We start from the raw sequence: 27,051 nt of genomic DNA, 5'->3' as shown, positions 1-27,051 counted from the left end.
TGGGGAGGCCCTGTCTTCTTGGCAGTGCAGAAAGTAAAACACCAACAAAAAATGGATAATACCTGCACAGTGTTTAATACTATTATAGTTGGAAAATAAAGTGGTAGTAAGAAACCCTTTCTGATCGATCTCTGTATTGTGGGTCTCTTAGCCTCTGACACTCCCAGCTCACTGATTTTCTTTAGAATCAAATTAGACTCCCTATAAAGTCAGAGGAACCCTGAATCAGGAATGAGCATAATACACTGGAGAAACAGATACTCACCTACCCATTCACACAGATGTCCCCCCTCCTTTTGCTCTGAGTCTTCACTAGCCAAGCAACCTTCTCAGACTCCCAATTCCCTACAACTTATCTGGAATCCAGTCTGCGCAGGGACCAGTCTAAGACGGCGATTTTCCACTGGTGTGCCGCAGGAATTTTTAAAACGTGCAACACCCGCCTATTTACTCAGGGGCTCTTTTCCCTTAGACTGTCAAAAGAAAAAATGACAACAGCCAACACAACAGCCGTTGGTGCGAATGAATCAAAATTCTCTCTCTTTGTGTCACACTAGCCAAAAACATATTTCTGGTGTGCCTCAGAATTTTAGTTGTTAGTTTCTGTGTGCCATGTGATGAGAAAGGGTGAAAGTCGCTGCTCTTCCACGTACTGCCCCATTTAACCTCCTCAACCACCATGCTAGTCAAGAGTACCAGCTGTATTCTGTAAAAGAAGAAACTGCGGCGCTGAGACGTTACACGAGTAGCCAAAGATCAAAACGGGCAGGGAGCTAGGACTCGCACCCCGATTGTCAGGTACCGATCCTAATACTGAGATTTTTAACTGGCGCGAACTAGTCCAAGGCGGCTCCTCTCTGGGGGCCACGACAAAGGTCAGTGTGACCACTCGCAGGGCCACGTGGAGCCAATTCTGGGGGTGCTCCAGAGAGGAGCTCAAGCCGACACCTCTGCGAACCCCGAGCGCGGAACTCACCTTCCTCCGCCGCCGTGTCCCTCTGCAGCGCGCCCAGGTGGGCCGGCTCAGCCGCCTTGGGCCCCGCCTCTGCGACCGTTAGCACGCCGTGGGAGGCGGACCAATCGAGTCCGAGCGCGTCGAGGGGCCTCCCTCAGCCCCGCCTCCGAACGCCCGGGAGCGATTTTCTCGGGCCGCTCGGGGAGGCTGGGACCGCCCCGCACCCTCTGGTTGGCTCGGCTGATGCTTACGTCAATACAGACGCGAGTGGGCTGTGCTAGAGTTGCCATCTGCGCCTGCGCACTTCCTTCGTATTTGCGACAGGTTCTTGGCTCTCAGGTGTTTTACTACCTACCTGGAGCTCAACTCGGCCGGGGCGACTTAGGAAATACTGTACACATTTGAGGCCGATGGTGAAAGGGAGGGCCGGGCCCCGTGCCCACGACAGACTGACCGCTGGACACATACACCCGCCATAACTGCGAGTTCCTGCTGCAGGAGTCATGGGCTGTTCTCTAGGTTCCAGACCTGGCTGAGCACTGCAGCGCCTGGCATTTAGAGGATCCCAGAAGTGTTTGTTGATGACATCTTACCCTTCCATTCAGCACTGCTGACTGGAGATGCGCAAGGTCTAGATAGAGAGAACGGGCATACCCTCTGAAATTAAGATACAGTGTGATATGATCAGAGAAGTGCGTGAAGGGCGCAGAAGGGATAGAGGAGGTTTACAATCCTCCTCGTTTATCACGGTTAATCCGTTTCAGACTCCAGAGGCTGCACCTGGCGTTGAAAGATTCCTGGGGTGCTCGAATACATAGGCCTATAGTCCATATGTACAGTAATTGTGATTGTAATACAGGGGTGTATAATTGACTCAGACAACTGAGCATGCGCCGCATCATTTTCACTTTCTCTATCAACTTTTTAATAGATATAGTTGATAAAACCGTGACAGTGAAGCCATGAAAGTCGAAGCACGAAGTGGCGAGGGACGACTGTACCTAAGTCAGTCACTGAAGTCTTCCTAGACCAGTGGGTCTCAACCCTGGCTGCACATTAGAATAACCTGGGGAGCTTTGAAAACCCTTGTTGCTCAGGAGTCAGAACAATTAAATCAGAATCTCCAGGGTAGGACCCAGGTGCCATAGTTTGTAAAGCTCCCCAAGTGATTTTATTGAGCAGCTATAATTGAGAACTGCAAACCTGGAGGAATAGTTAAGAATAATAATTTGAATGGTGAATACAAGTTCCCCAGCAATACAGGGAAGAAAGGTAGAGAAAACTTCATGTGCAAAAAAGCACATTATACTTTTTTTTTTTTTTTTTTGTAAACTGGGTCCCTTCTGTGCAGCTCATATTTGCCCTCCCCCAAAACCTAATTCCCAAAGCATTTATAAATATTATGGAATTCACTGAGGGCTTCCTGAAGAAGCTCAGGAATGTGTTGCATCACTAGGGAGGCTGAGGAGGAAAGCCTTAGGAGGTGTGCTTAGAAGCTAGAATTTCATCCAGGAGGTGATAGGAAACAATAGACAAGTTTTCAAAAGGGGCATTAAATAGAACGGTTTTTGTCTGGGTGTCTTCAAGCATAATTTTCTTGCATCCTGATATATAGGTGAAAATCATAAAAACAACTCCAACACGTGTACAAATGATTGCTGCTTTATTTTTGTTTCCACAAAAGGAAAACAGCTCAACCCTCTACTTCTCAGTTTAATAAGTTGAGAATATACAAATAGGGTCCATGCCCACCATTTTTGAAAATTCATAGAGGGTTAAGTGATCCAAAAATTCCTAAAGGAAAATCCAACTTCCACACACCTGAAGAGAAGGCCAGGCCTCTCATCTGCCCACCACTGTCATTGCATCTTATTGCCACACGGTGTAGCTGTTGGCAACCTGTATTTTACAATTGGTTAAATGATGCAAGTCTGTAGCGATGCAGGTTTGTAGCGGTGCATGCAGGTCCCACAATGGCCAACATTCTTCTCCCATGCAAGACATCAGCCATGGTGTCTCTCACAAGAAGGGTTCACAGCTCTTAGGTACATACTTTCAGGTCCATACTCAGCCTTATTCTAGGCAGCTGGGGCCACTGTGAGTTTGATCTCTGTGCCTGGCCCCTGTGCAAACAAATCCTGGGTTTCAGAAGGGAAAAGGGGTTACCATAATTGGAATTGGCAGTAGGGTGGGTGCTCCTTAAATCACATGGGGTGGAAGGTGGAGGCATGGCTACTTCAGTAAAACTGGAGTCCTGTAAGCAGTGAGAGGACAGTGGGTGCTAGATGAATAGATCACCAGTATCCACAATCTTCAAAACACAAGAAGCCTGATTACTCTCTATTTCCTAACAATAGAGAGCCTTCCTCTCATCACTCCTGGATCTTGTGTGTAACAAGTGGAGGGGAGGAAACTCTATAGCACTGTTCTCCAAAGGAATTCCCTTCTTATGGACCACAAAGGTATAAGCCTGTCCAGCACCTCACGTTGCTACAGAAAGAAAAGACTTTAAACACAAGTTCAATCTTTAGCTTGGCATCCTGCTGCACTGAGGTTTCTATGGGCTTCATCCACTCACCAGGATTCTCATGGTCCTAAATACTTATTTAACATTCATTCATTTACCCAAAAAATGTATTAAGCACCTGTTTACGTACTAGAGATTGAACTAGATGCTGAGTTTACAGTTGTGAGTAAACCAAATGTGGTTCTGCCCTCGTGGATCTCATGGTCTTTGTTGGGAAGAGAAATATGAAACAAACACAAATAAGCATATAATTATGGTAAGTGCTGTGAAGGAAGAGAACAGGCGTGTACAGAGAAGGCCTCTCTGAGAAAGTAACATTTAAGCTGAAATCCAAAGCCTGTCTTCATTTCAGCTTACTGCTTTCCTCTGTGCTTTGACTTCCCAGTATAAATGATAGCCTTCATTAGCAATTAAAACAGATCTTTTCAGGTTTCTTCCCACCACAAGGAATATACCAAATATAAATGTCATTTGGTGATGAATTCTTGAAAATTCTTTAATTCACAAGTCTATTAGAATCCTTTATTACATTAATACATTTGTTTCTGCTTCCCCCATGAGAATTTGAACTCCTGGGGACATGGATCATATCTTACTTTTTCCAACAGCCAGAATAGTTGGTGTTCACAGTAGGTACTCGGTGCAGTGTTGAACTGCATTGTTAAATTTGAGTCAGATTTATACAGGGGGCATTCACCTTCAATAGCCATTTTCTAATATGAAGGACAATAAGCAAAAAAGTCAGGCAAATATGTTAATAACAAATGCTCAAGAATCTATACAGAATAGCCATAGTTATATTAATTGAGCCTTTAAAATGTGCCAGGCTCTGAGCTAAGTACTTTCATGTTCTAACTTATTGACTCTTCACACTGTAATATAAATACTGTTATTATATTTTTGTTACAAATTAGAAAATAGAAGGAAAAAAAAACTTGCTAAGGACTCACAGCAAATATGTGGCAGAACCAGGATGTGAAATTAAACTTCCAGTTCCAAAGCCTATTTCTTTACCCACTTGACCATACTACTTCTCATGATGGGCATCCACTCTACTATAAGTTGATGTATATACTTATTTCCACTTGTAATTATTTCATCTATCTCTGTATTAGTAATCTATTGATGTATAACAACAAATTACCCCTAATCACAGCAGCTTAAAACAAACATTTACTACCTCAAAGTTTCTGTGGGTCAGAAATACAGGAGTGGCTTAGCTGGGTGGTCTGGACAGAATCTTTCATGAAGTTACAGTCAAGCTGGTGGCCAGAGCTACAGTCATCTCTATATTCAACAGGGGATGAAGGATTCACTTCCAAATTCACACATGTGGTTGTTAGCAGACTTCAGTTCATTCCTTGTTATATAACAAACAGTAGTCAATAAATACAATAAATGTAATGATGGTGAAATGAAGTCCAAAAGATGAACTCCCTGTAATCTTGTCTTACTCTTACATAAATTCCTAGCTGCCAGTCATGGTACCATTTAAATCATTTTCAAAAGCAGGACTGACCCTGGCCGCTTTGGCTCAGCGGTTAAAGCATCTGCCTGCAGTCCAGAGAGACCAGGGTTCGGTTCCCGCTAAGGGCATGTACCTTGGTTGCAGTTTGTCCCCGGCCCTGGTTGGGTAGTGCAGGTGGCACCCACTCAATGTGTCCCTTTCACGTCGATGTTTCTCTCTCTCTCTCTCTCTCTCCCTCCCTCCCTCCCACTCTATCTGAACAAAAAATGGAAAAATGTCCTCGGGTGAGGATTAAAAAAAAAAAAAAATCAGGACTGGCTCTGGCCGGTTTGGCTCAGAGGTTAGAGCGTCAGCCAGCAGACCAGAGAGTCCCAGGTTCGATTCCCGCTAAGGGCATGAACCTTGGTTGTGGTTTGACCCTGGCCCCAGTTGGGGTCTTGTGGGTGGCAACCAGTCGATGTGTCTCTCTCACATTGATGTTTCTCTCTCTCTCTTCCTCCCTCTCTCCCTCCCACTCTATCTGAAGATAAATGCAAAAATGTCCTTGGGTGAGGATAAAAAAACAAAAAATAAAAAAAATAAAAGCAGGACTGTATCCATACCCAAGAACATTTACACATGTATACAATTTCTATATAATGATAGAAAATGGACTTGGAAGGTAACATCAAATTCATGAGAACGTTAGCCTTTGGGAAAAAGAATATAATGGCGTTGGGACTGAAAGTCAAACAGGGCTTTATCTGCAAAAGTTTCTTCTATTAAAATTTTTATTGAGTCAATAGTTAATGATGGTCAGTCAGTACTGGATGGCAGGGATGTAGGAATTATACTCTGTTCTTATCTATATTTTAAATTTTTTAAAATAAATAAGATACGCATTTTAAAAGTCTTAACCAATTGGAACATATGTCTGTACTAACTTCCTCTTCACTCCAATTAAGGGTGTATCTATAAATCCCACTCTCCACATGACTCAGACCAAAACCTATTTTCTCCTCAAGATTTTCTGGTTTGAAGGTCTACAGAATCCCCTTAGTTTGCTGCTTCTCCACTTTCTGCATTTGTGCCACAGAAAGCCTGGCTGAGAGCCTGGCCAGCAGCATGAGGCTATAGTTACTGGCACTGGTTCTGACACACAATCCTCTGAGGTCAGAATCCTGGGCCCTGCACTCATTTCTAAAGCACTGATGCCTCTTCCTTTAACATAGCCCATAGTCACACTGGAACAATACTGCAAGGGCACGAGGAAATTGTAAATCTGTAGGTATCAGATTATATAACTTTTCCCTTTTATTTTGACCTCCATTCATGCTGTTTAAAAAGTAAGTTCACAAAAATCAGTCAATCCATTAACAATTCCCTTTACAAAAGGAGACCTGATAAAAACACGGACTATTGTGAATGAAAGCATTTTTAGCTGCTCTTTTAAAATAAATCACTGGTGTCTATTGGCAAATTGGTGAGAGGCCATTTAAGAAGAAAGAGCAGCATCTAGCTACTTCCTGGGAAACAAGGAAGCAATCTGAGAGTGAGAATAAAGTCAAAAGCAGGATCAGTCTGAATAAATGAATATGTTTTGTACTCAACTTCAATACCTTTCACAATGTTTTGTTCAGACTTGATTTCTTTCCATAACAATGCTGTCTGGTAACAATTCACTATTCCTCTCTCCAGTGTCCTGGACTAAGGGAATGAGTAGGTAGAAAATGCAGCCCAAACTGGTATGTTCCTGAATTCCAGGTATCCCAGAAACTATACTCAAAGAGAAAGTAGTGGCACAGAACAACTCATCTGCAAAACCACAAACAGCCTTACCTATTCTGGGTGCAGACTTGGATATACCTTATGAGCACACTCTGGTGACCCTGGCCCGAGGAGCTTTCCAGGCCTTGAAGACAGGACTCAGATTTTTCTTCAATCAAAATTAACACTTTTCTAATAAAGCCTTATTAACATGAACATTTCAAATTCCATAGGCCTGGTTCAACATGCTGGTCCTGCAACTCCTGAAGGGCTTTGGGTCTTTCTGTAATTTGGTGTAAACGTAATCGCTGGGCTGTAAGAACTATAGATAATGCTATACCATACATAGCAAGCATGCAATTACACCTATTGGTCTTGTAAAAGATATCCCTATTCCTAACGTTTCATAAAAAAATATGATCCTTTATTAACATATCTTTGATATGATAACATATCCCCAACCAGGATTTCCTGGCCCTATCTCAACAATTCAGGATTGTTTCTCAGAAAAACTAAGGACTACGAAAGAAGAATCAAGATGACTTCACCTAGCCTTGTCCCAGCTCTGGAAATTTCGCCACTCTGTAGCCTTTTACCTTTCCCCACTAATTCATTCTTTCAACAATCACTTATTGAAAACTCTCTGTTCAAGATACTGGTACAGAAGAAAACAGAAATATGAAATATCTTTGTGTGGACTTTCAATACAGGGTAGCAAACCAGAAATCAGCACTCACTAAGCAGAATCCCTAAAACATAATTTGCTTAAGAATCAGTTATTATTACTTTGCACACTGTTTAACCTAATCAATAGATTGTTCCCTATTGTCTCCCAACTCCCCCTTCTCTCCCTCCTTGCCCAGCATGTAGAAATGAATCCACACTATCAGCCCCAAAGGTGGGACAATCCTTCTTTAGATTGACATCAAGCTGCAAGAAGTTACATAAGAGGCCTGGCTGCCTCTCTGTCCCCAAGTCTCCTGGGTACTCAGAACCCCTCCAGAACACTTTACATGTCTCCACTTTGTTGCTGGGCCCACTCTCCACAGGGACCACTCATGGCTGTCCTCAGATGGCCCACTCCACAACCCTCCTCCCTCTCTGCAGGTGATATTGTCCCCTCCTTAAAGTGAAACCGAAGGCCACCTGAAACATTAACCAGGCCTGGTGTTCATTTACTCATTCAACACACATTGATCAGAATCTACTATGTATGAGCCTGCACTGCGCATATGTAGGAGATACAAGACAGCCAAGCAGCCACGGTCCCTGCCTTCACAGATCCGTCTACTAAGGTACACATTCAGCAAAAATCACACCAAAAAAATTGCACACCTTGAAAGGAACCAAGAAGGACAATTACAGGTGATACAAGTCTTAGAGGGCCAAGGTTGTTTTCCTTAAGAAATGATCTATGACAAAAAGAAAAAGAAAGAAAGAAATGATCTATGCATGCCTTGGCTGGTGTGGCCTCAGCTGGTTGGAGCGTTGTCCCATACACCAAATGGTGGTGGGTTTGATTCACTGTCAGGGACATAACCCGGTTGTGGGTTTGATTACCAATTGGGCTCATGCAGGAGGCAACCAATGGATGTTTCTCTCTCGCATCAATACTTGTCTCCCTCTCTTCCTCTCTCGAAAAAAAATCAATAAAACTTGAAGGAGAAAAGGAAGGAGGAGGAGGAGAAGAATTAGTGGGGGAAGGGAAAGAGAAGTGATGTATGGGAACAATCTCAACAAAATGGACTCAGCTTAAGAGAAGCTAGGGGCATTGCAGAGCACCCCCACCCCCCGCCCGCGTAGTGGGGGGCAGGGGAGAAGGAGCCCGCATCTTATGAGTTCCCAAATGAGCCACTTAGTACCCGGGGCCTTGTGCCTCCCATAAGGAGTCTGGGTCTCTAAAGAAGTAATCAGAACCCATAAAGAGGCGTCCAGGAGCTAAAGCCATGATCAGGTTGGCCTGCCCCGAGTCTCCAGCGCAGGGACCGTTTCTGCCCACCAGGTCACCTCCGCAGCGCCTGCCATCCGCTGGTTCTTGCAGGCCGCGGGCTGGGTGGCGGGACGCAGCGCCGGGCTCGGAGGCCGGAGGCAGGGCGGGCGCCGAGGGCCTTCCGCCGAGACCGCGGGCGGGGCTGGGTCCGCGGTGCCGCGAGGCGGTGGCGGCCTGGGCTGGGCAGCTCAGGGGACCTGGAGCGCGACAAACAATCGGCGCGCATGGTGCTCGCGCTCGCCCAGCTTCGGCTTCCGCAGGGGCGGCGTCTGGTTCTCCGCGGAGGGAGAAGGCCCCGCGGCCTCAGCGGCCCGTCGGCACCGACCCAGGCGTGGCCCGGAGCCTCCCGCAGCCCCGGCGTACAGGTGAGACCCGCGGCCCGGCCCCCAGGCCCCTGCGCGCAGCCCCGGCGCCCCCCTGCAGCTCGGGCGGCCGCCATCTCGGGGAGGCGGTGGCCGCGGCGGGCGCTGCGAGCCGTGGGCGGCGTCTCCGTGGGCCGGAGAGCCCGCCGGGGGCACCGGACCCGCTGCGGCGTGCTCCGGGCTCTCCTGGCGGCCCGGCTGCGGACCGAGGCGGGGACCCGGGCCGGCGCGCCCCTGCCCGGCCCTGCGACCGGCCGCACCAGCCTCCGGCCTTGTCCCCAACGACAGAGTGAATACTTGTCGCTGTCGAAAAAGTGGAACAGAAAAGCACAGGGAAGGAAGACGAGAGCTGAACCCCTGCACCCCGGAGACAGCCTGGGTTAACGTTAAGGTGTATCTCCTTCCTGTCCCCTGTAAGCATGATCAGACTGGGGTTTTGCAGCACCTGGATCAGAAAGTGCTGTAACTTGGCTTTTTTCTCTTTACACATCACGGGCATCCCCCGTGGCTTGAAGTGCTTTTCCTTGTTTCCTTTTATTGACCGCACTGGACGGCCAGCGACGCCGTGTGCCGGGGTGGCCTCTGCATACTGCCCCAGAGTCTGGCCCCGCTCCACCTGCAGCTGGTTGAGTGACAGGACTGTGATTTACTCAATGGATTCCCTCCCTGATGGTGAACATACGGAAGGGTTTTCCGTGTTCAGGTGTTAGAAAAGCAGTTTGTTTGAGCATCATTGTTTACAGTGACCTTCCTGAGGTGTGTAGTATATATACGTTGCAGAATGCTCCTTAGAAGAATTATTCTCGTTGTTTGTTCCTGCACTAGCATGTGGGAACGCCTGGTTCAAGGAACTTCCTGACTGACTTGTAGGTCCCAGTGCATCACAAGGGGTAGGGAGCAAAGTGTCAACACCTGTTTCTTAGAGTAGCCTGTCTTGTGGCTGGCCTTACCTAGAGCTTTTGCTGAAAAGGGAACTATGAGTATTTTAGTAATTTTAAAATCGGATTTAGGTTTATCTTGGATAAACTAGTACAGTCCCCAATACAATTTAACCTAAGTGAATGCAAAATTCAAGCTGGGGTTCGATGAATCGTAGAAACGTTTTGATATTTAAGTCATACTCTGAAACATGGATGTTGGGTTGCAAGGGAAAGGATTTTAAAAGATTCTGCTGATGGGTAGTCACTAGATAATCAAAAAGCTTTCTTTGAAGACTTGTAAAAGGCTTCGAGTGACATTGTCTTCATCTGTGAAAATAAGTGGATTTGTTTTTCTATCCTTTTCATTTATATTTTTAAAATTTTGTGCTAAAATAGAGGAACTTTTTCTCTGTCACGATCATTTTCCTGTTTGGTTACATGATCCTGAAAATTAAATGTATGTATAAGAGTTTAGAAATTACAGTGGATTGATTCCTTTCTCCCGAATTTTAAACCAAAGCCATCCCAGGCCTTCCTGCCCATTTTTACAGGGAATAGGGTCCATTCTGTGTGGGCCCATTCTGCCCATTACAGCTTCCCTTCACAAGACACGCCCATGGCTGTGCTGTGATCATCTTTCCGTCTCTCACTCTGAACTTAGTGCCCAGCTCAGTGCCTGGCACATAAGTGACTGCTAACTATTAGCATGGGGGATGAATTTATAATATGATGTGTTTGTTAAGCCCAAATTGTAAGATAGAGATCTGCGTGATTGATTTCTCACTCAAATGAATAAGGTAGAAATCAGGGACAAGGACAGCTGTGATCCTTTCTTGATTATAAGTGATATCACTTTCCAAGAAACACTACTGGCAGGTCACCTAGGTCTTTTTTTTTAAAACAACTTTGTTGATATATAATTCATATACCATATAATTCATCCATTTAAAGTGTACAATTCAATTTTTTGTAATCTGCCACTTTAAAAAATTTACCACTTTACCTATTTTTAAGTGTTAACAATTCAGTAATATTAAATACACTCACAATGTTGTTTTTCAACCATCACCACTATTTCTTTTTTTTTTATTTTTATTTTTCCTTTAATGATTAGAGAGAGAAGGGAAAGGGAGGGAGAGAGAGATAGAAACATCGATGAGAGAGAACATCGATCGGCCACCTCCTGCATGCCCCCCACTGGGGATCGGGCCCACAACCTGGGCATATGCCCTGACCGGGAATCGAACCAACGACCTCTTGGTGCATGGGTTGATGCTCAACCACTGAGCCACACCGGCTGGGCCTATCACCACTATTTCCAAAACTTTTTGTACCCTAACCAGATACTCTATAAATAAATGTTGAATATATGAATGAATGTTGATAGTTTGAAGAAGAAAAAATGTTAAGGTAATCTTGATGTCTAAACCCCCTTTCTATTTGTTATGTTGTCTTTTATACCTATATGAAAAGTTACTGTAGTTAAGATGGTACCATGCCTTATCTTAGTATGATAATATTTGAAGTTCCTTATAATGGAAAACTGGGCAATTCTTTCAAGTTTGAATACTGAATTACTGAACTTTCTAGAGCCTTTAAAAGCTGTAGAGCAAAATGTGAATGATATTTATCCAAGTTGATATTATGCTGTTTGGCTTACTCTACTTCTATGTATTCTCTTGCTTTCAAACTGCAGGATACCCTCCACTTTCATTGGAGGTACCCTGAGGCTTCCTAAGACTAGAAAAATCAACAAAATTTTAAGATGCTAATAAAAATGAATTTTAAAAAACCCAGTATTTATTTTAGGTACAAAGTGTTTGAATTCTTACCTAGTTTTCATTCTAAAATTTTTAGCTTTTCTTTGACTGTTACATTGCTTTTATGAATGCTAATCTCTTCCTTAACATCTTTTAAAAAATAGTAATTTGTTGCTTCTGGCTGTTTGATCTTCCATTTTTACTGAGGAGAGAGCACCCTTGGGCATCTATAGGAAGAAGGCTAGGCTAGGGTAGATCTTAGGAACAAAAATTAATGAGCGAATTTTTTAGTAGGTTTGGCAGGGGTACAACTGTTAATCCCAAATCTTCAAATATGGAGGGTTTCCTATGTATGTGAGTAAATTTGTACTTCTGAGTTCAGTAAAACTTAATGAGCATTATAGCCCAGTTACCGTTTAGTTACTTGCACAGGAATTCTGGGCTATAGTTTTGGCTTGGGCCCTGCTAGTGGCCTGAGCAACCCACATCACTTTTGTGGATTCATTTTCGGCACTAGTAAATTAAGTGGGCTTGAGTAAACAGGTAAATTAAGTTTGTTCTTATAAAGTGAACTAGCGTGTACTTGGCAGCTTCTTGCAAACTTAACATTTCTTTGAAGTTATCTAAAAAATTTTTTAAATTATATATTCTACCATAATGTAGCCTTGTAAAATTTAATGTAAAGATTGCATTTTAAATTTGTTACCACCCTGTAACATTGATTCTTCCAGAAGGTGCATTCTGTTTATCCTGGAGTTTTATGTATTCCCTGATGCACTGCTTCATACCCTTAGGGCTTCTTCTGCCTCAATTTGAAAAGCTTGGGACCCAGAGGACCTGTAGGTCTCTTGAAGCTCTGGTGTGGTATAACCCTTGAAATAAACTAGAGTTTATTTTCTAGTTTTAGGAAATTATAAATCCATAACATGGAAAAATATGATTAGCCAATTTGAATGACTTAACTTCTTTCCCTGAAAATTAGAGATTGCAATTCTGTTGTATATAAAAGCTGTTTCATCAGAAACTGCATGCAATTTAAGAAATGGATTGCAAAGTTAGAAAAACTCTTTGCAGATGTCATCTTTGTTGCTCTCAATCTTTCTTGCCTGCAATTCTGCTTTTTTTATTTCCTGGCTGCTAATTGGATTTAAGTCTGTTTTGCCAACCATGGCATCTGGAGATGACAGTCCTATCTTTGAAGATGACGAAAGGTAAATGTCTTGCATTGCAATAAAACTAGCTTTTGAAACTATCAAGATAGTTCTAATCATTTAGAAGAGTTATTTATCCAGGCTACTTTTTTAAGGACACGTTTTGTAAAATTGCAGAATGCATGGTTTTGCTTTTCTCTGATGTAGAATAAGGAGAGTAAACACCTGGCAAGGTGGCCACCACTAGCGTGGCATCCTTTATAGGATCTGGATGTAAGATCTCCAAATCCCTCTCAGCACAGTGTTCTTGGCAATCACTTCAAAATGATATAAAACCCATTTAGTATCTGATTTAGAGCACACAAAGGAGATTAGAGGGAATGAAGAGTAGGATGTAGTTCAGAGAACAGCCTCTGGAGCCAGAGTCCTAAGTTTAAACTCCATCTGCCACTTACTGTCATTGTAACCTTAGACAAGCCCTTAGCCTCTCTGAGCCTCTGTTTCCTCATCTACAAAATAGGGATAATAACAGTATCCATCTCATGGTGAGGATTCTATGGGTTAATATATGTAAAGCTCTTAGTGACTGGCACACAGTCGGCACTTAACTTTTAGCTCTGATCATTAAAGTTGTAATAAATGTATGTCTCTCAAAGCTAAAGATCTAAATCAAATCAAAATATTATTTATCTATTATATTTGTATTATATATATATCATTTACATAGGACACATGTTTTATATTTAAATATTTATAGTTCTATATTAAAATGTGTTGAAATTGTGCCAAAAGCTTTTGAATAAATAGAATCCTTTATTTATTTATTTTTGTTGGTATGTGCCCCTAGCAGGAACAGAACCCGGGACTCTCTGGTCCACAGGCCGATGCTCCAACTGCTGAGCCAAACCAGCCAGGGCCTTTATTTTTAATAAGTTTCCCTATATCAATGACAAGAGTTAGTATTTCCATAACAGTTTCATCTTTATTGTAGGACATTTCTTTCATGACTTCTCTTTTTCTTAGCCTATTTAATGAATTAGAACCTTTTTGGTTAAAATTAATTCCCAGTCATTGGTTTACGTATGAAAGTTTTGTAGAATTCTTGTTTTAGAGTGATTGGATCTGAAAAAGAAAAACCAAAATTAAGTACTGTGCTGTTCAAACGAGGGGAGGGAGAAGTTCAGACTTCTTACTGACCTTTCCAGGCATCATTCTGTTGCCTAGCTTAGAATACTACTGTGGATGAACTGATAGATCCTTAATCCTATTAATATAAAGGTGACTTTGTTTGGGATTACCTGGCTGTATAGTCAGGCAGAGTAGTTTCATCTAAAGGAAGAATGCATAAAAGGGAGAAGATAGTTACATGTACTGTGAGTGAGAATTTTTAGGTAATATCACTTGAATATTTTGTAATTTTAAGAGTTTTAAAAATCTATTATTTTCATCTTGGAAGAATTAATTGGCTATTCTCTTACTGATTTTGGCCTATTGTAATTACTGTATTTTATTCCCTTAGCCTTCCATATAGCCTGGGAAAAATGACAGATCTTGTAGCCGTTTGGGATGTTGCTTTAAGTGACGGAGTCCATAAGATTGAATTTGAACATGGGACCACATCTGGAAAACGAGTGGTATATGTAGATGGCAAGGTAGGAACAAAACATGTGACTTTGTAAATATGGTATACAGAGAAGGTTGATTTTGTTAATGTACATTCTTCATTCAGGCTTTTCTCTTACTAAAGTAGTTATCTTTATATTTTGACCTGTATCATTTTGCTGTACAAAGTGATCTTATCATAGTTATAGAATTCATAGACTAGCATCTAATATTTAAACTTAAAATGCCTTTATATTCTAAAACCTTTGCATCACAAATTAATATTACATCTAACTAGCATTGTCATTTTCTCACTTTAATTATATTATTTGTAAAATTAAATATTAAACTTTCTTCCACATGTGTGTTTTCAACTCTTCTATTTTATTACTTAGGAAGCGATAAGAAAAGAATGGATGTTCAAATTAGTGGGCAAAGAAACCTTCTGTGTGGGAGCTGCAAAGGCAAAAGCAACCATAAATATAGATGCTGTCAGTGGTTTTGCTTATGAATATACTCTGGAAATTAATGGGAAAAGTCTCAAGAAGTATATGGAGAACAGATCAAAAACCACCAATACTTGGGTATTACATTTGGATGGTGAGGACGTTAGAGTTGTGTTGGGTAAGTGATTGCTGTTTCTGCAGAATTTATTGGCTTTTTGGTTTTGCTTTTGTTAATCTTCCTCCAAGGATATTTCTTCCATTGATTTTTAGAGGGGGGTGGGGAGAAACATCAATATGAGAGAGACACATTAATTGCTTGCCTCCCACACACACCCCAACCAGGTCCAGGGATTGAACCTGAAACCCAGGTATGTGCCCTTGACTGGAAATCAAACTGGCGACCCTTTAGTGTGCAGGCCGACACTCTAACCACTGAGCCTCTCCGGCCAGGGCATTTATTGGCTTTTTATGGTAGTTATTTAATTAGCCTCTCTAACTGTTCAGGCCTTTATGAGAGCTTTGAATAGAAAAGAATGTAAGAGTGTAAGAGCAGGTGTATTTTTAATGTGTTCTATGTGAATGAAGTATTCATTTAATCGATTGATTTATATATAAATTACAAGAGCCATATTTTATAGTGATCGATTTGAACATTATAACGTTAGGTTTAAAATATATATATATAGGGCCCTGGCCAGTTTGGCTCAGCGGTAGAGTGTCGGCCCATGGACCAGAGAGTCCAGGGTTCAGTTTCCACTAAGAGCATGTACCTCGGTTGCAGTTTGTCCCCAGCCCCGGTTGGGGTCATGTAGATGTCAACCACTCAATGTGTCTCTCACATGAATGTTTCTCTCTCTCTCTTCTTCCCTCTCTCCCTCCTGCTCTATCTGAAGATAAATGCAAAAATGTCCTCGAGTGAGGATAAAATAATAATAGTAATAAATAAATGTGTGTGTGTGTGTGTGTGTGTGTGTGTGTGTGTTGGGCCCTGGCCAGGTAGCTCACTTTGTTAGAGTATCGTCTTGATGCGCCAAGGTTATGGGTTTGATCCCTGGTCAGGGCACATGCAAGAGTCAACCAATGAATGCATAAATAAATAGAACAAAAAATCAGTGTCGTCCTCTCTCTCTCTCCTATCCTCTCTCTCTAAAATCAATAAATAAAATTTTTAAAAAAGAAATATTGATATAGACATTTGTTATTATTTTATATTTCACTTTAAAAGCATGTATAAGGCAGTTGGAAATTTAAGTTTCATCAGTAAGAAGGGAATCTTTCTGTAGGTGGTAATATGGTTAGGACTGCAGCAGATCAAAATTGTCAGAATCCAGATCAAGTAGATAAAAAAATAAAAGGCCCTAGCCAGGGCTCAGTTGGTTGGAGCGTCATCCTGTGCACCAAGAAGCTGAGGGCTCAATTCCATGTCAGGACACATACCCAAGTTTTGGGTTCCATCCCCGGTCATGGCTCATGCAGGAGGCAATTGATTGATGTTTCTCTCTCAATATATATATATATTAACTGAAAAAACAAAAAAAAACATTATTTGTGGTCATTATAGTTACTCATGGGCAAGGAATGGACTTATATAGAGTCTTGGAGTGAAAGTTACCTACATATTTATTATTTGACAAAGTTCAAATAACTATTGTATGACTTTCTCAATTTTACATTGAAAAGTTAGAACAAAGAAAAATCTCTTAACTAAAACAGTACTATGTACTGAGAGGCCATATTCTGTGCCATACACTATGCCGGGCATTTTACATAAATTATTTCTAATTCTTATAGCAGTATGCAAGAAAAATGGTATCATCTTCATTTTACCCATGAGGAAGCTGAGGCTAATTGAGACTCAGAGTGAATGAAAGACTTGCCAAATGAAACTGCCAATGAATCGCGGAGCTGGGATTTGAACCCAGAGCTCTCTGACCTCAAAGATCCTGTACCTTCTTTTTCACCACCCAAAAGATGAGAGGCACACAAAGGGCCTGAAAATAGCACTGGTCAGCACTGTTGGGTCAGGTAGTCGCCACACCACTGAACACCGTGGGAGGAAAATAAAGACAGCAAGAGCAAAGTACTATTATGCTAAAACTTCTCCTTCTGTTCTGAAACCTTGCGAATACCTGCTCAGGTAGACTCCCCACTGTTGGTCATCTGGGTCGAGGGAATCTGCAGGTAGGCAGAGAGGACAGGCTCCAAGGTGAATATGCTCCAGTTCCTATGATTCACTAAATCTGTTTCTGAGCTGTAACTGATTTGATGCTTTATCAGATCAATATGTTCTTTATAACATATTTTTGAATAGGTGATATATAATTCAGAAATCAAAATGATATAAAAAGATACATTGAGAAGTCTTGCTTCCACGCCTGTTCCCATCCACCCAATTTACCCCATAAAGATGGCCATTTTTAAAATTTTGTTTGTTTATTTTGTTCATTATGTTTCACAAATAAGTGAAATCATATGGTACTTGTCTTTCTCTGACTGGCTTATTTCACTTAACATAATGCTCTCCAGGTCCATCAGTGCTGTTGCAAAAGGTAAGATTTCCTTTCTATTTATAGCTGAGTAATATTACATTGTGTAAATGTACCACAGCTTTTTTTACCCACTCATCTACTGATGGGCACTTGGGCTGCTTCCAAATCTTGGCTATTGGAAATAACACTGCAGTGAACATAGGGGTGCATATATTCTTTTGAATCAGTGTTTCAGGTTTCTTCGACTATCTTCCCAGAAGTGGAATTGCTGGGTCATAAGGCAGTTCCATTTTTAATTTTTTGAGGTGTCTTCATACTGCTTTCCACAGTGGCTGTACCAATCTGCATTCCCATCAACAGTGCACGAGGGTTCCCTTTTCTCCACATCCTCCCCAACACTTGTTGTTTGTTGATCTATCGATGATAGCCATTCTGACAGGTGATATCTCCTTGTGGTTTTAATTTGCATTTCTCTGATGATTAGTGACATTGAGCATCTTTTCATATATCTTTTGGCCATCTGTATGACCTCTTTGAAGAAGTGTGTATTCAGGTCCTTTGCCCGTTTTTAAATTGGATTGTTCATTTTTCTGCTGTTCACTTGTACATGTTCTTTATAATTTTTGGATATTAACCCCTTATCAGATGCATCATTGGTGAATATCTTCTATTCAGTGGGTTGTTTTTTCATTTTGTTGATTGTTTCCTTTGATGTGCAAAAGCTTTTGAATTTGATGTCGTCCCATTTTATTTATTTTTTCTTTTGTTTTCCTTACCTGAGAAGATATATTAGAAAAAATATTGCTCTGAGAAATGTCTGAGTTAGGATAGAAATTTAATAGAGTCCTTCTAGTGTTTCTTTATTCAGATTCAAGCAAATATGAATATTTTATTACTTCCTTATTATGTAAATCATGTTTATTATTGATTTATTCTGAAGATCCTTTTATAGCAATAAAGAATATTCTTATACTTTTTTATAGCTGCAGAGTACATTTAAATAGTAAATAAAATAGTTTAACTCATTCCCAACTGATGGGCACTTGGGCTGTTTCTACACTGTTGCTGTGAGTAGCGGTATTGAAAGACTTTGTTCACATGCCTCTTGGAATATAGCACAGATTACTTTCGGACCAGTTCCCAGAAGAGGGAAAGTAGGATTGCTGGGTCAGAGAATAACTGCACTTGTCATCTTAGATTTTGTCCAGTTGCACTCCTTGATGCTTTTTACCATTGTTTACCACTACCTGTTTCCCCACAGGTTCTCGAGACAACAGAGCGTGTTGTTGGATTATTTTATAGTATTTCAGTGTTATTTTGCCTTTCTCAAAATTGAGTGAGGTTGAACTTCTTCTCACATGTTTAAGGCCCTTTTGAGTTTCTTTTCTAGTCATGTTCATGTCCCTTGACTCGCTTTTTGGAGGGTTGTTAGTCTTTTTCTCCTTGATTGCGAAGGAGTCCTTATATTACTAAGATTAGCCCTCTGTGCTGTTTGTTTTGAACATTTTCCCCGACTTTGTCATTTATTGTATGACTTTGCTTATGTGTGTGCATGGTTTTGTTTAATCATGCAGAAACCCTTTTTACTTTTATGTAGTCAAATTTATTCCATGTTTTTTTTTTTACGGCTTCTGGATCAGGTGTTCTTCAGAGGCACGTTAATAACAGCTGTTACAGAAACTCTGAGCACATGCACGTGTGCAGTCGGCATACTGAGTAAAACTCCAGTTTCCACCACATTGTGGTGTATTTTAGCCCTGTGTGATCTAACCATGTGTTGGGACAAGCCGGGTTTCCCTGCTTCTGTGGCTGTAGATGCTTCCTACTCAGGCTCCCCAGGCCCCTCTGCCTTGCTCTTTCTCCCTCTAGCCCCACTCAAAGTCCTTTCTCCACTCAATGAGGCTCCCATCTCGAGGTGTGGAGAGAAAAGAATCCCCTTTAGACCATGTTCCAAAGTAGATGGCCTGCCAGTGTCAAGTCAGATTGGCAACTCAGCCTTGACTCCAGACAAGTGATTTAGGAGACCCCTGGACTCCTGCTCGCACAGGTCATGCACCTCTCTTGTCTTCATTATTCTCAAAGCTCACCTTCTGGTTGCTTGATGAGTGCAGATTTCTCTCCTGCCACACGCCAGGACACTAACCTTCACAGTGGGTTTGGGGAGTCCTCTCCCCAAAAGGCACGTGCGCATACATACACCTGCCTCCTGCAAGGGCGCTATGGCCGCTTAACAGGCTCAGGTGTATCGCGGCAGCGTCTGCTCTATTGTGTCAGCACTGTACTTAGCACAGTCCACCAGTATACCTGTATTTTTTCTTATGATCCAACCATTTTTCCCTAAAGTGAAACCATTACAAAAACAAGAAGAGATTATTGTACTATCTAGTAAGAAACTTAAGGCTAAATTTCTAAACCTGACAAGCTATCCTGTATGAACCTGGTGGCAGCTTTTTATGGTGGTCTTTTTTTTTAATCCTCTCCTGAGGACATTTTCACTTTTTTTTTTTTTTTAAGAGAGAGAGAAACATCGATTGGTTGCCTCCCATACGTGCCCCAACCAGTGAGTGCAAACTAGGCATGTGGCGCTGGCCGATTTTGCTCAGTGGTTAGAGCATCGGCCCGCGGACCAGAGAGGCCAGGTTCAGTTCCCGCTAAGGGCACGTACCTCGTTTGCAGTTTGTCCCCGGCCCCTGTTGGGGTCATGTGGGCAACAACCACTCGATCTCTCTCTGTCACACATCGATGTTTCTCTCCCTCATCTCCTCCCTCTCCCCCTCCTGCTCTATCTGAAGATACATGCAAAAATGTCCTTGGGTGAGAATTAAAAAAAAAAACTAGGCCATGTGCCCCAACTGGGACTCGAACCTGCCACCTTTTGGTGTATGGGAAGACACTCCAACCAACTGAGCCACATCTGCCTGTGCTTGGTGGTCTTTTAATGCCATAGTCCAGCTGAGTCAGTGTGAGAGAAAGGGGTAATTATTTAGTCACTGATATTAAAGGCTGTTCATGTGGAAAAGTCCCTCTTCACATTCATTTGTGTGCATCTTCCTTTCAAGATTGTGCTTCAGTGTTTATTTTGTTGAACAAGTCTTCATCAATTTGGATTGGGACCATGATTTTTCTCTTAAGTTTGTTTCCTTTTGATTTTGTCTGTGAACAAAGAATAATCAGTTTCTTCAAATACAGAAGAAATTCAAAGCTGTGAAAAGTTAATGGACTTTTAGGAATCCAGTGTATCAAACCTTTCTAAAAATAATAGAGTTAAGTTTATCTTTCAATCATAGATTATAATTTTTTTAATTTGTTACTTTTACAGAAAAAGACACTATGGATGTATGGTGCAATGGTAGAAAAATGGAGACAGCAGTAAGTTGGCCTTCTTATTACTCTTCGCACCATGTGTGTGAGTTACCACTGAAATGTTGCTACGTTTCCTAATTATGAAGATTTTATAATTAACCCCAAGGTCCTCTTAGTTGAAAACAAAAAAAGAGATGAATTACTCCGGACTCCAAAATTTGAAAACCTTTCCCAGAAAGTACCTGGGGCAGCAATTATTTGGAACCAATTTACATTTTTTTGTTGTTCTTTTATCCTCACTCGAGGTCATTTTTGCACTTATCTTCAGTTAGAGCAGGAGGGAGAAAGGGAGGAATACAGAGAAACATCAATGTGAGAAAGAGACACCGAGTGGTTGTCACCCACATGACCCCATGAGGGCGGGGGACAAACTGCAACGGAGGTACGTGCTCTTAGTGGGAACCGAACCCAGGACTCTCTGGTCCGCGGGCTGACGCTCTAACCGCTGAGCCAAACAGGCCAGGGCGGAAACAATTTACATTGTAAGTTTGCACCAACCTCACACTCTTTTCCTGGCCCAGGCTCTGTCCTAAAAAGAGATCCCCCATTAGAAAATCCCCCTCCCCCAAAAGTTGCGTACTCCCACTTTTATCTATATTAAAGTGGTGCTTTATACCACTGCTTCTCAACCTGCATGCATTGAAATCACTTGGATCTTGTTAAAATTCAAATTTTAACATTTCCTCAGGTGATGCCAGTGCTGTAGGTCACACTTTGAATAGGAGGCTTTACACCATACACTCAAAACAGATGGTACTTTTCTAAAAGCAAAGTTTTTGAAAAAGAAACGATGCACACAATGTCAGATGCTGACATAAAGGCAGACAGGGAAGGGCACACAACCCCCAGAAAACAAGTGGAATTTATAGACAGTTCCAAAAAGCTACCCACTCACCGTGGCCAAGCAGGATGAGATCCCCACCTAAGCCCCGTGTGTTTGGCTCTTATTATCAGCTGCTTGCACTGTTAAAGCTGTGGGTGGGATGAATATAAGGTTGAATTCCAAGCTGGAATGAAATAATAATGGTGTATATAGAATTGCATTCCTGAATCCTATATAATTTTATTAACCAATGTCTTCCAATAGATTCAATTAAAAAAAAAAAGAAAGAAGAAAGAAATAATAGTGGTGTAGTATTCGCAGCACAGAGAGGGAGTGGAAGCAGGGGAGTGTGGGACTAGGACCTGAAATCACAGGGTGGAAATTGCCATGTTATTGGGTCAACTGGCAAACGGAACATCTGCCTTTCCTGCTGGCTTCAGGTGCTCCAGGGCTAGAGAATGAGATGCTCTCTTCTCTAGTCACAGTTTTAGCTAGTTGTACGATAGTACTTACTCCATTATCTCCTCTGTCTAGCATGGTATAGGGAGGTGAGAAGAGGTGCCTGGTCTGGGATGAACTTCTTCAGACTGCCCAGGACCTGCTGGGTCTTGTAGCTGTCTGTTTCTGAGGAAGCGCCCAGGCCAGACATCAAATTACAAAGATGAATGCTTTTCTGTTTCTTCATCCTGGTATTAATTCTTGAGGGGAATTTAACCAGGACTCCCTCAAAACTGATCCTCAGAGCTTGAGCCACTTTCCAAGTTCAGTCCACCGATGAAGACTTCTTTTATGCAGAGAGGCTTGGAGAGCTCTTCAGTATTGTACAACTCCTTTTGAAGCAGGTTGGGTACCATTAACGTGAATTGGGTACCTACTGCGTGCCCGCACCACACCAGGTGCTCCTTCCTGCCTTATTTCCTACCCTGGAATTCTCCAGATGGAGCATAAGCAGTTTGGAACCACACTCCCTCTCACCCTCAAGGAATTCTCCAGTGCAAATGTAAAGAGAACGTTGTTTCATGATATTAAGAATGTGGTTGTAGCCCTGGCCGGTTTGGCTCAGCGGTTAGAGCGTCGACCTGCGGTCCGGAGAGACCCGGGTTCGGTTCCCGCTAAGGGCATGTGCCTCGGTTGCAGTTTGTCCCCGGCCCTGGTTGGTCGTGCGGGTGGCAACCACTCGATGTGTCCCTTTCACATCAATGTTTCTCTCTCTCTCTCTCTTCCTCTCTCTCCCTCCCACTCTATCTGTGCAAAAAATGGAAAAAAATGTCCTCGGGTGAGGATAAATAAAAAAATTAAAAAAAAAAGAATGTGGTTGTAGCCCTGGCCGGTTAGAGCGTCAGCCTGCGGTTCATAGAGACCCGGGTTCGGTTCCCGCTAGGAGCACGTACCTCAGTTGCAGTTTGTTCCCGGCCCCGGTTGGGTTGTGTGGGTGGCAGCCACTCGATGTGTCCCTTTCAATCGATGTTTCTCTCTCTCCATCCCACTCTATCTGAACAAAAAATGGGGGAAAAAAAATGTCCTTGGGTGAGGATAAAAAAAAAATGTAAATAAGTAAAAAGTTGAAAATAGTGTTCATCACAGTGTCTCTGTTTCTCAATAATTGACAGGAAACCACAAGTGTGTGGACAATGGCTGTTTATGACCAGTTGCCTCTTCATTGTAACTACGGCCCAGTTTGCAGGACAATTTTGGCAGCTCTGTGTCCAGGCAGCCTTCCCAGTGCTGTGCACACCTGCTTTTGTCGCCTCTGAGTTACAGCTTTTTTTCTCCTTTTCCTTTTCATCTCCCAGCATCATGACCAAGATTATGTATGTCAAATTGCCAAGAAGTTACTTAGAGGGATTGTTTTACTAAACCATTGCCCTGCCCTATAAATTGAATTTTACAGAAGTATGACTTGCAGGCATTTTTCAAGGCTCAATATAAAAAAGAATGAACATGCCCTGGCTGATTTGGCTCAGCGGTTAGAGCATCGGCCAGTGGACCAAAGAGTCACAGGTTCAATTCTAGTCAAGGGAACATACGTAGGTTGCAGCTCAGCCCGCAGCTCGGCCCCCAGCCCTGGTCAAGTCGTGTAGGAGGCAACCAGTCAGTGTGTCTCTCTCACATCAATGTTTCTCTCTCTCTCTCTCTCTGTCTCCCCCCACCCCCATCTGAAGATAAATGGAAAAATATCCTGGGGTGAGGATTTTTTAAAAAAAAGAAAAAAAGTGAACACACTACACTCCAGGACCAGACCTGGTCCTTTTGGAAGTGTTCATTATACCTCCCTTAAGAGCTTTGACCAAATTCTCTCAGAGCTAAGAAAATGATGCTTCTTTCCCTGACATACCTGCACTCTCTTTGGTTAGATAATGTTAGTTATTGGGTCTTGCTCTGTTTGCTTTGGCTGCCAGGAAGCTCTTGCAGCCAAGTTTCAAGTCTGACTGGGGTGTCTTTGCTTTCTGACATAATTCATTCTTACCCGCTAATCCTCTTCTTCCTTATTTCTCTGGGTCCCTCTCTTTTTACTCCAGATCACTACACTATTAAATAGAAATATGAGCCACAAATATGAGCTTCGATTGTAACCTTTCTATTAGCCATAATGTTCTAAGGTGAAGTTTATATTTGATTTAAATCAGTTTATCAAAATAGTATTATTTAACATGTAATCAATATAAAAAGTTTTTAGTGAGTTATTTTACATTCTTTGTTTCATACTAAGTATTCCAAATTCAGTGTATATTTTACACTTAAACAGCGTATCTTGTGTCAGACTTACCACATTTCAAGTGCTTGATTTTGCTACACATGGCTAGTGGCTACTGTCCTGGACAAAGCAAGTCTAGATTTAGTAGTGTTTGACTTTATGTTGTCTGTATCTTATTGTAAAGCCGCTTTATACCCCGAGGAATCAGATCTTCAGAGTGGTTAAGAACACTCCATCCCTTACTGAGTAGGGTCTTTTGAAGTTATTTAACCACTGTGTGCCTCAATTTCTTCATCTATAGGAGGAGGATCCAATGAAATAATGCATGTAAACTGTTCTTGGTATAGAATAAATAACTAAAAAAATGTGTGCTATCATGTTTATCTTTTTTTAATCCTCACCTGAGGATATATTTTTTCATTGAGTCTAGAAAGAGAGGAGGGGAGAGAGAGAGAAACATTGATGTGAGAGAGAAATATCGATAAATTGCCTCCCATATGCACCCCAACCAGGTCAAACCCACAACCTGAGCATAATTCATTCTGTACCCTGACCGGGAATTGAACCCATGACACCCTTTGGTGCATGGGACAATGCTCTAACCAATTGAGCCATATGGGCCAGGGCTCATGTTTATCATTCTTACTTTTGAAAATATTTATATGCCTGCATAGTATATGTAATAGACAGAGCCATGAGGTGCATGGTTATTGGGTTTTTTTCCCTCTGAAATTTAAGATTCTTAGTGTGTAGGGAGTACAAATAAGAAACTTTCCATTCACAGCAGAATATAAAAACATCTGAATACAAGTTTCTAAGTTTAATTTTGCAAAGCTTAACATTTAATATGTACTTCATTTTACCAACCTTTTAGATGGTGATAGTGCTCTAGACAAAGATACATGTTTCTGAACACTAACTCCTCCTTCTTTTGTTGGCCTAGGGTGAGTTTGTAGATGATGGGACTGAGACGCACTTCAGTATTGGGAACCACGACTGTTACATAAAGGCTGTCAGTAGTGGAAAGCGGAAAGAAGGGATTATTCATACTCTCATTGTGGATAACAGGGAAATCCCGGAGATTTCTTGAATGAATTCATGTTAATAAACATTAATCTTAAGAAGTAACTATCAGGACTTTTAAATTACTGTGGTAATTAAATATGTTCAAAATGTACTTCTCAGTACATTTAGTCTGCCACGTTTTTATGTTTTTAGTTACTTGAAACTGTATGAGTCAGGGAAAAAATTATACACAATAATAAAAACCTGCAATTTATTTTGTAAATAATGTAAAAAATTTTTCAAAGCAAAATGGAAAATAAAATATGGATCAAAATCACTAATGTTTTATGAGAGGAACTTTTACTATAATAAACACTGTAAAATTGGTGCTGCCTGATGTGTTTCTATAAATGGATGTCTTCATATATTTCTAACTTATGCAGATAGGTTGTCTCTGTAGCTTAAAGTCATTGGTAAGTAAGGACATAGTTATTAGTTTAATGAGAGAAAATGAGAAATGTTCTATATGGAAACTTAATTTTTTTTTTTTTTCATCCTCACCCAAGGACATTTTTCCATTTCTTGTTCAGACAGAGTGAGAGGGAAAGAAAGGAAGAGAGAGAGAAACATCAATGTAAAAGGGACACATCGAGTGGCTGCCTCCCGCACGGCCCAACGAGGGCCGGGGACAAACTGCAACCAAGGCACATGCCCTTAGCGGGAACCGAACCCAGGTCTCTCTGGACAGCAGGCCAAAGCTCTAACTGCTGAGCCAAAACGGCCAGGGCTGGAAACGTAATATTAAGGAAATGTCAAATAGTGTCACATATGCAGCGGTAGGCAAAAGTAGGTTTATAGTTGTGAGTACAAATGTACAATAAATGGACGAGTCTCCCAGTCATCCCTTCAACACGGTATCTGTCTTCTCTAATGCATGCTGAGGGCAGGATGCATACTACATACTATTATATCCTCCAGGACCTAACATGCCCCTCACAGATGGTGGGCAGTGAGATTCACATTACTGAAGCTCAGAAAAGTCTGGGCTGGAGATATACGTAGGCATCATCAGCACATACAGGCATACCTCAGAGATATTGTGGATTCGGTTCCAGACTACTGCAATAAAGTGATTAATATGAATTCTTTTTTTCCCCAGAGCATGTAAATGATGTTTATGCTGTCGTCTTTAACTGTGCAATAGCATTATGTCTAAAAAAAAAAACCCAAAACAATGTACGTATCTTTTTGTTTTTTAATATTTTGTCTTTATTGATTTTAGAGAGAGAGGAAGGGAAAGGGAGAGATAGAAACATTGATGAGAGAGAACATGGACTGGCTGCCTCTCGCATGCCCCCCACTGGGGATCAGGCCCACAACCTGGGCATGTACCCTGACTAGGAATCGAACTGGCAACCTCTTGGTGCATGGGTTGACGCTCAACCACTGAGCCACACCAGCCAGGCAACAATGTACGTATCTTAATTAAGAAATACTTGATTGCTAAAAAATGCTAACCATCATCTGAGCCTATTGGAAAAGTGGGACCAACAAACTTGCCTGATGCCGGGTTGCCACAAACCTTCAGTCTGTAAAAATGCAATATCTGCAAAGCACAATAAAGTGAAGCACAATAAAATGAGGAATGCCTGTAGAGAAGATGTAAAGCAATGGGAATGGATAATATCAACTAGGAAACTTAGAGGGAAAAAGGGAGCCTATAATTAAACCCCGAAGAGCCACTGCATT

General features: G+C 41.8%; 2 protein-coding genes across 5 annotated transcripts in view; one reads left to right on the top strand and one right to left on the bottom strand.

The window, feature by feature from the left end:
* CEP70 (centrosomal protein 70) overlaps positions 1-1,019 on the bottom strand; it is a 58,796-nt gene extending 57,777 nt beyond the window's left edge. For 2 of the 3 annotated variants that reach the window (XM_036266446.1, XM_036266445.1), the window contains exon 1: positions 977-1,019. The gene's annotated coding sequence lies outside the window, so the exon portion shown is untranslated. The remainder of the gene's footprint in view (positions 1-976) is intronic. The other variant, XM_036266444.1, reaches the window with a different exon arrangement.
* A 7,856-nt stretch (positions 1,020-8,875) lies between these two features.
* On the top strand, positions 8,876-25,679 carry FAIM (Fas apoptotic inhibitory molecule). Of its 2 annotated transcripts, XM_036266726.1 has the most exons (6): positions 8,876-9,051; positions 12,881-12,939; positions 14,399-14,531; positions 14,877-15,105; positions 20,736-20,785; positions 25,241-25,679. In XM_036266726.1, exons 1-6 carry the CDS (start codon positions 8,911-8,913, stop codon positions 25,385-25,387), a joined length of 759 nt encoding a protein of 252 aa, XP_036122619.1. In that variant the 5' UTR covers positions 8,876-8,910; the 3' UTR covers positions 25,388-25,679. The 2 variants fall into 2 exon arrangements, with proteins under 2 accessions (XP_036122619.1, XP_036122620.1); XM_036266727.1 differs by lacking the exons at positions 8,876-9,051; positions 12,881-12,939 and adding an exon at positions 14,184-14,270.
* The last annotated feature ends 1,372 nt before the right edge of the window (positions 25,680-27,051 follow it).

Source organism: Molossus molossus, unplaced genomic scaffold (genome assembly GCF_014108415.1).
Source record: "Molossus molossus isolate mMolMol1 unplaced genomic scaffold, mMolMol1.p scaffold_m16_p_18, whole genome shotgun sequence".
Classification (NCBI taxonomy): Eukaryota; Metazoa; Chordata; class Mammalia; order Chiroptera; family Molossidae; genus Molossus; species Molossus molossus.
The sequence above is the reverse complement of the archived record's forward strand: the minus strand, read 5'-3'. Positions and strand labels throughout refer to the sequence as shown.